Source organism: Cucumis sativus, chromosome 1, assembly GCF_000004075.3.
Source record: "Cucumis sativus cultivar 9930 chromosome 1, Cucumber_9930_V3, whole genome shotgun sequence".
Lineage (NCBI taxonomy): Eukaryota > Viridiplantae > Streptophyta > Magnoliopsida > Cucurbitales > Cucurbitaceae > Cucumis > Cucumis sativus.
In genome coordinates, this window is record NC_026655.2 from 9,658,709 (window position 1) to 9,671,471 (window position 12,763).

The following is a 12,763-nucleotide window of genomic DNA, read 5'->3' on the forward strand; positions in this document are numbered from 1 at the left end:
TGTCCCCTAAATATATGCGATTTTTAGTATTTAAATTAATTTATAAAACTTACGTTTAATAACAATTTTCCTAGAAAAATGGCTAAGAGATTTTCAACTGTTCCTATTCATTAGATTTCATAATATTTGGAATTCAAATATTATATCATTTCCTTCTAATAATGACAAACACTAATTCAATATTTTCGTATTATTTATATTTCAAATTATTTTTTAAAAAAATTATAAGATAATATACCGTACGTATGCTTAATAAAAAATGGCTATGAGAATTTCAACTGTTCCCGACTCATTCTATTTCATAATATTTCGATTTCAAATAGTACATCATATCTCTAAAATAGTGGCAAACATACAAAAATTAAGCATTTTCATATTATTTATATTTCAAATTATTTTTTAAAAAATTATTAGATAATAGATAGTATGAAAATTTAGTAAATGAGGTGGCAGTTTGTGATTGCTAAAAAATTTCCTATTAAAAAAATGCCACTTTTCATGATTTAAGCACATATAAGGATGGATGAATCACGAAAAAGATAAAGTTGAAGTCAAAAGATGAGCAACTTTGTTCGATTCGACATATCAAATTAATCAAACTATAAATTTAGTACATTAATTTTGTTTGAATTTGGTATTAGGTTCAGAATATGGCTTAATCTTAATTTGAAACAAGTTTGAAGTTTTATCTGCAATATAATTTGATTTGAGGATTAAAAAAAAATTAATTTGAATTTGGGATAAATTTGAAACATAACCAAATTTTAACTTGAGATAGGTTGAGTTTTCATCCGTACTCTAATTGTTTTTTAGGATGCACAATTTTTTTTTTTATTATTCTTGAATTTTGAATTTGTGGTTCAATTTGGCATAAACCATCTCTTTTCTCTCTTTTTTCTTTTTTTCTTCTTTTTTCTCTTTCTCTTTCGTTCACTTTCTGCCCCTTTTTTATTTTCTTTACTGGTTTAGCAGCTGCCAATTTACCCTAAATTGAAAGAAATTTGTTGAAGCTTTAACAGAGGTTTTTCTTTTTATCAATATTTTAAGTTATTAATTACTTGAAGGCCCCATGCTAGCACATATAAAGTGATACCTACATCTCAATTTGGTTCATGTAGACTAAGCAACTCTATTATGTCATTCCTCGACATCCTGTTGTATCTTGGTTTGATTAATGTAGACTAAGCAACTCTATCATATCATTCCTCAACGTTTTGCTGCATCTCAGTTTGGTTCATGTAGACTAAGCAACTCTATCATGTCATTCCTCAAAGTCTTGCTGCATCTCAATTTGGTTCATGTAGACTACCAACCATGTCATGTCCTTCCTCGATGTCTTGTTGCATCTCGGTTTGGTTCATGTAAACTAAGCAACTTTATCATGCCATTTCTTCGACAACTTGTTGTATCTTGGTTTGGTTCATATAGAGACAAGCCTAGAAAAGTCTAGGCAAAATCTACCGTGTGCCACTCTCCTCTCAATTTCATCATATTTTAGAGATGATAATCCTCTTGGCTGCAATATATTGGAAATGATGATCCTCTCAGCCACAACATATTGGAGATGATGACACTCTCAGATGCAAGATATTAAAGATGAATTAATCTCTCAGCTAAAAGATATTGAAGATAACATATTGAACAAGCATGATCTTCTCGACTGCAAAACATATGAGAGATGATGATCCTCTTGGTTGCAACACATTGGAGATGAATGATCCTCTCGGCTGCAACACATTAGAGATGATGATCCTTTCCAACACATTAGAGATGATGATCATCTCAACTGCAACACATTGGAGATGATGACACTTTCGACTAGAACACATTGGAGAAGATGATACTCTCGATTGCAATATATTGAAGATAAAATATTGAAAATAAATGATCTTCTTAGTTGCAACATATGGAAGAGATGATCCTCTCGACTGAAACATATTGGAGATGAATCATCCTTCCTGCTGCAACATATTTTAGATGACTAATCCTTTCGACTACAACATATTGGAGATGAGTGATCCTCTCGGCTACAACATATTGGACATGACAACCTTATTGACTACAGCATATCAAAGTTGACGACCTTCTCAGCTACATATATATTGGAGAGATGAGGCAAAGTTCACTGCATTGACATTTTGGAGAGAAGGCGGAGTCGTACCTACACCAACAAAGCCTAAAGTCGTAGAACTTGAGCTTGAAGAAGCAATAATGACGTTTTTTAGCTTGTGGAAGACAAAGTCTTCGGACTTGAATATGAGTAAGCGTCAATGAAGCCTTCAAGCTTGAATTTAAAGACCTTTTTTTATTTGAATTTCATAAAGCATCGACAAAACCATCAAACTTGATTTATGCACTCAACTTGTACATCTTCAATTTATTGTATCACCTTGTTACTATGGATGAACATCTTGAATTTAGAGATTTGTCATCAATTTATTGTTATTCCTTCAGTAGAGTTGAACATCTTTCAATTTGAAAATTCATTATTCAATGAATGAGCAATATCAATTGTTTAAAGCCACATATAGGTGATTATGTCACTCTTACTTTTGTAGAAAGATTTTATGGTCTGAACTTAAATTTCTTTAAGTTGTCTATGTACCCTTAAAGAAAGAGATTAAGTCACAACGTACTTCGAGTTTTTTTATTTCTTTTGTTACTTGACTGAACTTAAAGTTTTCTTTAACCTGCCTACATACCCTTTATAATATAGGTATCAAATCATTACGTAGTTAAACTAATTATATATTTTTTTCTTTCACCTTTTAAGCTCTTCTAGATTGGAAACACCATACAATTTAGGCTTTTGCAATAAGGAGCTTTGTATATTTAGCAACACATATGTTCATCAAAGATTTGTTCACCTTCTTCATTTGTAGGATTGGTGAATATAATAAGTCTTGGCTTTACCATCAAGGAACCTTTGGTATTTATGTCAATTATAGTAATCTTTGTCTTCATGTGTGATGGGACACAATTGTAAATCTTCTCGTCATTATTTTCTTCATGAGATGGTTTTGCCTTGAAAGTTTTCATCTCTCTTTCATGTTGATCTCTTGCCATTTTTAGACGATCAAAAGCAAATGTTGAAGGTTGATCTTTATTTGATGTGGAGATACTTAGCCTTTTGAAAGTTGAAGTTCAAGTGGAAGTAGACATTGAACGTTGGTTTTCTTCTTTTTTTCATGGTTATACTCAACCTTTGAAAGATTGAAGATCAAGTAGCTTAAGGCTTGATAATAGGTCTTCCTCCTGCACATGCTTAGGCTTCCACATCTTCCTATTTTTTTCCCCCTTTTTTTTTATGAGGATTGCTTCATTTTTCATGCTTTTGATGGAACAAATATTTCATTTGAATGAAATTTGGTTGTCTCACTTTTCAACGAGTCACGATTATCCATTCGTTTACTGTCATCCTCTACAGACATTTCTTTGTTTTGGAAGTATGTCGTTACGATCTTTTGTTGGAACTGAACAACTATATGCTTGAAAGTCCAAAAACTCAATCATCTACTTTTCCTACTTGTTCCATTTGTTTGCATTTCAATAGTTGAATAAGTTGCGTCTCTAGCAGCTGCCTTAACATGCCTACAACATCAGAGTCAAAAAATGGATAAACTTTTTTTCTGCCTTTGTTCAAGAGTTAGATGATGCTTCTCTCTGTCATCTCTCTTCTTATATTCAGTCTCATTTTCTTTAGAAGAAAATTTGAGTTTGGTCGTATGGATGACCATAATTTTTTTTATGACACTATCTTCAATCTCTTAAATGCCTTCAATTTCTTTCTTCCGCTTTTTTACTGAAGAGATTAAGAAAATTTTTTTGTTTCCCTATTAGTGATGCTCAACTCCATGTCATGTCATGGGCATAAGTCGTTAATGCTTCAAATATACGGAGTTTTATTCCTAGTAAAATATAGAGGAGTTTTTAGTTCATGCCTTCGGTACACATCTCCACTATAGATAGTTCTGTGAACTTGTATTTATAATCCAGGCTTAGAGCTTTCTATCAGCTTATGTAGTCGAATACTAGCTCTCACTTTCCCTGTTTGGTGATTGTCAACTCCATCATGCTGACGACACGCCTAGTGCTATAGAAGCGATTGAGGAACTTCTTTTCCAGCTGTTTCGAGTTCCTAGCTATCAGTATGACTTTCGGCTCCAGATCAGTATACCACTCAAAAGAATTTCCTTTCAATGTTCGAACGAACTACTTTACTAGTTGATCTCCTCTTGATCTTGTGTTTTCGCATGTTTCAACAAAGTGAGCAATATGTTTCTTTTGATTGCCCTTTTCGTCGAATTGTTGGAAATTTGGAAGTTGGTACCCAATAGATTCACAAGTCATTGATTCTCTTGGTGTATGGCTTGGAGTACATAAAAGAAGTTTGTGACGGTCCTTCATATTGAGCTCTTATGGATCCATGATTATGATTGATTGTGAAGTTGCATATTGAGCTCTTATGGATCTTAGGCAGTAATTTTGGACTGATAGGGAGGTACAGAGATAAACTGTTGCATATGTTTTTCTACAACATACTTTCCTTTATCTTCAGCTTTGATAGTAGGATTTTTGTTCGACTCAGCAGTTTCACAAGCCTTCATATAATCTTAGTCAGTAATTTCATGATCTCGCTCCTCGACAACTTTCATTAGAAATTTTATTTTTCTCTCCATCTCTGCCGTGGTTGCCCTCAACTAGTACATTTGCTAGACATGTATTCTAGCTAGGCTAAGAAACACATGGTTTACTATTTGCTACTTAATTAAATATGGCTAGACATCTTACAATGAATGTAAACATTCTCGTGAGATGATTAGTAATAAAAATACATGATTATGATTGATTGTGAAGTTGAAATAGAATCAATGGAAGACATTAATCAATATTTTGATATTATTGCTCTTAGATGATTTATTGCCTTAAAACGAAGGTCAAATCAAAGCATCATGCAAACTGTGTAATTAAAATTGGTGTCATTTGATATGAAAATGAAAATGTAACAATAAGATTATTAGACTTAATTAAAACATGAAAACAAGATATGATATAAATTATAAATAAGTTTCACAAAACATCCTAGAAGTTACTCGGGGAATTATCAAAAATAGGATAATTTTGAAGGATGTAAAGAGTTTTGAGATGAATTTTAAAAAAGATGACTTTTAGGACAAATTAGTTGGAAAAAGTCTATATTACCCTCAAGTTAAAAAATATCCTAAAATCAATTTATGAATCCTCTCTTCTCCTTCTCCCTCCCTTTTCCCACTTTCTAAAAATATTTCATTTTTCTCTTATCTCTCCCTCTCGTATTCCATTTTCCCTCATTTTCACAAAATTTCCTTTTTCTTCCTTTTCCATTCTTTAATTCGTTTTCTTGAAATTCCTTTCTCAAGCTCTTCCCATGGTCTCCCACCGGCCTTTGAAAACCATGTCGTTCCTTATCACCTCATTCTTTGCCTTTTTCAAGCTTATTCCTTTCTCGAAATCAAATTCTCTTTCATAGAAGCCATTTAGCTCTCACAGCTCGTTGTCATGGTCGTCTCCCACTTTGTATCATCTTCGATATCTTTCTTAGTTGGACTACGTAGCCAAACAACTCGACATCTACCACACAATGTTTAGCGGCATTGGAGGTTTTGGCCTAGCTTGCTATGTCTCTCTTTGGCTCAACCTTCCTCACCGAAACGTCGTCGCCCACGACTTTCTCTGTCATATTTTAAAGAAGGTATCGTTCAGCTCCATAAGACCTAATTGCCGACTAACATCGCAGAAACAAATGGTGAAGATGGTTGGTCGATTTTTCAAAATCTGTCTATTTTAGAAACTTGCAGGTTGTTACTGTAGCTAAAATTGAGCAATAATTTAAAAATTTTGGTAGATTTCTACCTAATAATGTGTATTTATTAGGTCTCGGAGGCCCTCACTTTTGATTATTTGTTTGGATTGGCTCACATGGATGGTTCTTGATGCATTTGTTGGTGGTGCCATGAATAGGAAGGGAAAGAGGGAGAGGTAGTTACCAGTCAAATGCTCCTAGGGGACGACTTGGTTCTCATAGTTTGGGTCGATGAAGCAGCCAAGAATATGGAAGCAACTATGGTCAGTTGAGAGGCAACGGTTTCCCTCAGTGAGTTACCACAAGGTTCAATAGTAATGTTAATTTGTGGGGAATTGATTATCAAGATAAGATGATACTTTTCCTCCTTAGATGGTTTTTAAGATGCAATTCAAGTGGAAAATTTTTGGCATTTCAAGTACAAGCACTAGTTAGACAATTGGAGGGAAATAGACTTGAGAGATGAAGACCCTTTTCATTAAATTTTACCCTTTTGTAGTAGTTCCGTAGTCATTAGGTGAATATTGTTGCCATTTTACAATCAAATAATGTATAATTGAGTGAGCATATTGCCAAATAAATGAACAATTTAGATCATTGAATGCCAGTTTTTTCATCATGCTTTGTAGTGAGATTTCGTTAATCAAAATCAACAAACAACTTGATTTATGAGATGTTTGAATTTTGAAGTTTAGTTTGAAAGAAAAAAAAAACTCATGTGTTGTGTATAGTTGTTTTTCAAGGATAACGTTGGATCATGATACATGTAAGTCTTTCGATATATAACAATATCATAGTGGAGTATGGAAAAAAAAATTAAGTGAATTTTTATTTTATGTTTTAGTTATTTTTCTAATTTTACAAACATATATATCCCTTTTAAGTGGGTCTATTCCGCACGCATCTCAAACCTATCTCACAACATTTTGCACATTTCAAACTTTCACTATGAGTTTCACAATCAAATTGCTACCGTTCCTAAGCTATCTCACACGCATCTCGCACACATCTTGCACCTATCTCGTACACAGCACCTATCTCGTACACATCTCGCACCTATCTCGTAGAAAACGTGGGCATTCTAGAACAATCCATAGCTGATTTAACTCCATAGTCTAGAGATTGTGAAGATGAAAAACAGCATCAACTCCATAGCTGATTTAACTCCATACACCTCGTCGGAATCCAATTTTTGCAACAAGATCACGAGTCCCAAGTCATGTGCCACAATGAAATCACCGGAACTACCATTGTTTTTGTAGTTTTGTGAATGAAAAATGGGAAAGGAAGAAAAAGGAAATCAAAGGTTTTGTGAAAATGAGGAAAAATGGAATACGCATGGGGAGAGATGAGAGAAAAATGAAATATTCTTTTTGGAAGTGAGAAAATGGAGAAAGAAGGAGAAGGAATTCCATAAATTGCTTTTTAGTTTTTTTTTATAACTAAAGGGTAATATAGACTTTTCCAGGTTAATTTGTCCTAAATGTCATCTTTTTTAAAATCCATCCTAAAACTCTTTAAATCCTTAAAAATTATCCTATTTTTGTTAATATCCCAAGTTACTCCATAAAATTAGAGATAAATTAATAGACTCTAAATTTCACAAACAAAATGTTAGAGAAAAGTAATTACAAAAATTAAAAGGGCACTTGCAAAATGAGCAAAAAAAAAAAAAAATGTTTATGATAATAGAATTGATGTCACTACATTTTCTAAATTACAAAAATAGTAAATTTAAAAGTCAATAACCCTCTGATAGCCCTATAATATCACTAATTACTTGTCATATTTGTCATATTCGCAATATGAAAAAATGAGGTGTCATGAACTATTATTTTAAAAATATTTTTTTCATCTATACCAGTTTTCCAAAATTAAATTACGAAACTAAATAAAATAAATATAATAAATAAACAAGAAAATAAAGGGGGAGAAAACATATTTTTTTATCCTTAAGCCATTTTAAAGAGGATGAGAAAGCTTGGGATGAGAAAATGTGATGAAATGACATATGTATTTGAAATCAGATTTATAGCATTGCAATGCCTATCCAGATTCTTAGATAGTGCACTACTCAAAATTGAAGAAGTTGGTGATTGTCTGAAAAATAGGTCAGCATTGTAACCATGTCCTATTTTCTGTTTGCCCGGGCACCATCTGCCCAACGTTGCAATGCTAGATCATGTTACATTTGTTGGGATTTATGTCTTAAATTAAAACTAGTAGATTGTAAATATAATCCATTGGTCGTTGTTAATAAAATGTTATTATTGTAATAATTGTTATTGATTATATTATTAGTTGTTTTAATAACCCAAATCCAATAAACTAACATTTTAAGTTGTTTAATGAGTCTTGAACAATATGTAGAGACATACATGGATTAATGTTCGAGATCAACTTAAAGCGTCTATAGTATAGGGATAAGGTTGGGTACCTTATCCTAGTAACATTATAGATACGACTCACTTTGTATTTGATACAAATGCAATGATCCAACGCGTTCGTGTAGTTGACATGCGAGTGAGGGTATCCTATGTAATGAGATTGCGTAAGACTAGATCGCGAAATAGTAATCATTAGATGTAACTACGTTTAACTAGTTAGGTTTCTATTTCATTAGGATGACTTAGGTAACTTAGTCTTAATCCTAAGTGTATTATAAACTCCTATTCGTGAGAGATTATCCATTGATTTGTATGGGTGAAAGTGACTAGATCTCCAACTTAATAAGCTTATCATTTTGGGGACAAGACCGAGTGGGGAGATGGAAGCATAATTACACAAATTGGAATTCATTCATTCATTCTCTACTTTAGGGTAAGTAGATGAGTGTTCCCTTACATGGTGCGTCCAAGACTTGAACAAAGGGTCCTACCCTCTCTATGGTACGAGAGGAGTTTATGTTTATTGGTAGGACCATAAACAAGTTGTTCATTAGAGGAGCACTCGTATTTAAAGATTATAGGTAACCCAGAAATAAAACGGTAAATTGACACAACTGGTGTTACAAACACTTATGAAGGACTAACTTACTATTATTGGTCTATATCCGTAGACAAAGAAATGTATGTACAGTGAGAAGAGTTCACCTGTGAGTCTTTATGGAGTGTACACACAGTTAACGAATATTGATTAGTGTGATTAATGAGTTTAGCCAATTAATCTCAGATCGTTGCAGCTTCTGGTCTGTAGGTTCATTAGGTCCTCTTCCTAACTCATAAAGGGTAATGAGATTTATTTATATTGGTTGTAATTTGAAATGTTCAAATTTATTTCGGAAATTAATATAGTGTATAATGACACATTACAAGATAAAGTTTACCAAACTTTATTATATAAATTTAATTTTGAATACGATTCAAAATTAATTTATGAGAGATAAAATATTTGAATAAGTTTAAGTTCTAATTTAATGTCAATTGGATTCATATTAAAATTATTGGGTACGAGAGAAACTTATATTTGAATATGATTCAAATTTAACTTAAGTTAAATATAAGATATTTAATTTAATTATTAATTCATCGAAGAATTAATTAATAATTTAGTTTAATATTATTTAACTAAATTTTATTTGATTAAATTAATATAAAATTACAAGATATTGGAGAGATATACATTAAATAAGATTTAATTGAAATATTAATTAATTTTGATTTAATTAATTATTAACTAATTGATTGATGGTTAATTAATTAGTAGATTTGAAATATCTATTAATTTAATGTTTTTTAAATTAATAGAATCCAACAATTCTCTCCTCCTCCATTTTCTATTCCAAGAAGGTAAAAGAGTTATAAATAGGGGCATTTTTCAAAATAGTAAAATAAATTAAAATATTTACTAGCTATAGTAAAATTTTGGATTCTATCACTTATAGTAATCTATCACTATAGCATACCAATGACTATTAGTGATAGAGTTTGCTATAGGTTGTAGATATTTTATCAAATTTGCTATTTTTGAAAATTTCTCTTATAAATATCTAGAAGAAAACAGTTTTCTTTAAAACGAATTAATAATAACAATAAAGACTGATGTTGTTGCTCTCCGCAAAAGAAAAGAGTTTCTCTCAAATATCTCTAAACTTTTTTCCATCTCAATTAGTTGCCACAAACCAAACTGATCCTAGAGAATAAGGTATTCGACAAGTGGTGTTCGCAATTCGGTGGTTTGTAGATTCAAAGACATAAAAAAAAATATGTTTTCTGTATCTTTTAAATTAAAAGTACGCTTAGTTTTTATTTAAAAATTTTATTCTAAATTTTGCCAATGTACTAGTATTTTGGGATTCTCAAATTAATTTGAGAAATGATTAGTAAAATTTTCCACTGCCATAAGACTTTTATCCCTTCAACATTGCAACGCTATGGTCACAGACGTCCATTTCCACCTTTGTTCTTTATTTACTTGTTTCTCTTCCGTTTTTCTTGGTTTCGCATCACAATTGTCTTGGAAACCTAAATTACTCATTTTTCTATAAAAGCACTGGAATGGACATTAATTAATTCATGAGAACTAACACAATTTAGGCTTAGGATAACAATGCTTCTTGAGTGCTATCAATTGAAAATGACAAACGTATTTCTAATACATAATTAAGTTGATTAACTTCTATATCATATATTGTCTATAAAATGACGATATACACGGATAAATACGGATAGAAGTCTATCAGCGAAAGATCTGAAAATTTTATTATATTTGTAAAGATTGCGATTCTTCATTTTCCATATTTGAAAATGCCCCTATGTGTATATATATATACTTTTGGTGAAAGATATGTTCATTTAATCATTCATGAGTTTAGGATGTTGATATATCAAACTTCCAAAAATCTATCATATTTTAATAATGTTTTTACGCAAATATCAATCTTATACACCTAAGCTTTATGAGTTGTCTCAATTATTAAGAATCTGAACTAAATGTATAAACTTGATTTTAGTCTTATCCACATCCTCAATACATTGGAAGAAAACCCTACAAATCTTGAACTATAAGTAAACACAAAAACCCTAATTCAAAATCGAGAACATATTCGTCTTCCCAACATCAAGCAAACTAAAATAGTACACATACACACACTTCTTATACTCATCAATATAATATATCATCCGTTCACTTAAACATCAAAAAGAAAATATATCAAAACCACCGAAAAGTGAAAAAGTGCTGAAAAGAAAAAAACAGATGAGGAGCAATGGTAAAGCAGGAGAACCACCACCACCACCATCATCATCATCATCAAAAGAAATGTCCTATGTAATAAAACATGGGACCGCAAAAAGAACAAGGGTGTTGAGAATCACAGGAAGAACCTTATTGGGTTTAATGATTCTTGTGGCTATCGCAATGATTATATGTTGGCTTATTGTGTTTCCCAGAAACCCAGATATCATTGTGGAAACTGGCCAAGTTATACCCCATAGTTTAACTGATAGAAAGTTGAATGCGACCATAGCTTTTACTGTTACAAGCTATAACCCTAACAAAAAAGCCTCCATTCGTATGGATTCCATGAGGATGATAGTTAGTGATATGGGGTTGTCGTTTTGGTCCGACATCCCCAGCTTCACCCAGCCACCGAAAAACAAAACCGTCTTGACCTCCACCATCCAAGGCAACTTCATTTACCCATTTGGCCACATGAAAGAATTGATGAAGTTGGAGGGTATCAGTCCGGAGCTTCGCTTCTCGGCTAAAGTCAGGTAAAACCATTTGACTATATGTTTGTTTGTTTTTTTTTTTTTAATTCAAAATTTGTATTCTTTTTAGTTCTACAACTTAAAATCAAATTTTTAAAAATCTTAAATTTAGTATCTCAAACCTAATTTCTACCGAATTTGATTAAATACCAATAATAGTTTCCACTCATGAAAGTGTGAATTTGTACACTTTCAAAATTTATAATAAAAATGTTAATATATAACAAAAAGATAAAATTTAAATCAACAATAAACTAAGTGACACAAGAGAGTTCAAATGAACAACTTTACTTTCCCTCAAATTTGAAGTAATACCTTGTTTCTATTTTTAAGTACTAACAAGATGACCATTATTTTTTTGCTTTATTTTTAGATTTTGATAATTAAGCTTGTGTATATTACTTTTACAATATACATCAATTTTGTTATTTATAAATGTTTTCATATGCTATTTAAGTTATTTTTTAGTTTTTTAACATATAGTTTTGGTGTAAATTAAACATTTTTTTTGGTGTTCTTATCAGTTACATTATGGAGAGATGGACATCGAGAGATCGGTTGGTGGAGGTTTATTGTGATAGCCTTAGGCTTAAGTTCAATGATTCTACAGTTTTTGATAATAAAAAATGTAAAGTTGATCTATGAGATTTTCATCTTGTTGTGTTCTTCTTGCTCAATAATGATCCCAAAGATTTGTAACTCAAAGTTTTAATTGTGTTATTTTTATGAATAGAGAGAGTTGATCTTGTAATTATTTATTTTCAGTTTTTTGAATTTTCATGATTTGTGTTTGAATAATAATGTAGAAAAATGGTATAGAAGATTAAAAGATCAGGTTAAGGGAAGTAGAGTTTGGTTTTGGAAGAGTTGACTAAGATTATATAATTTAATTTGTTGATGTGTGTGAAGAAAAAGAAAAAAGTGTAATGGTGACCTAGAAAAAAGAAACATCTAAAACTTATTAATTACAGGAAAAAGAAAAGAAAAAAGAAGTCTCTCTTCTCTCTCTCTAAATTTATTTATTAAGAAAAGTATAATTCTTTCTTCTATGTGAAGCTTGATTGATTATTTCTTCCTCCTTCCTTGTCTCGAGGCAAATGGAAGGTGCCTATACCACTCTCTTACACTCAAAGAAAAAGAAAAGAAATTAACAAACAGATAATTAAAATTATCTCTGATTACTTTTATGAGTTGTTTGGTTTAAAGTCTT

General features: G+C 31.4%; 1 protein-coding gene across 1 annotated transcript; it reads left to right on the plus strand.

Moving 5' to 3' along the window:
* The first annotated feature begins 10,975 nt into the window (after positions 1-10,975).
* On the plus strand, positions 10,976-12,311 carry LOC101218532. The gene is made up of 2 exons (XM_004139406.3): positions 10,976-11,556; positions 12,078-12,311. The coding sequence occupies exons 1-2, from the start codon at positions 11,039-11,041 to the stop codon at positions 12,196-12,198; spliced, it is 639 nt and encodes a 212-aa protein (XP_004139454.1). The 5' UTR covers positions 10,976-11,038; the 3' UTR covers positions 12,199-12,311.
* Positions 12,312-12,763: the final 452 nt, after the last annotated feature.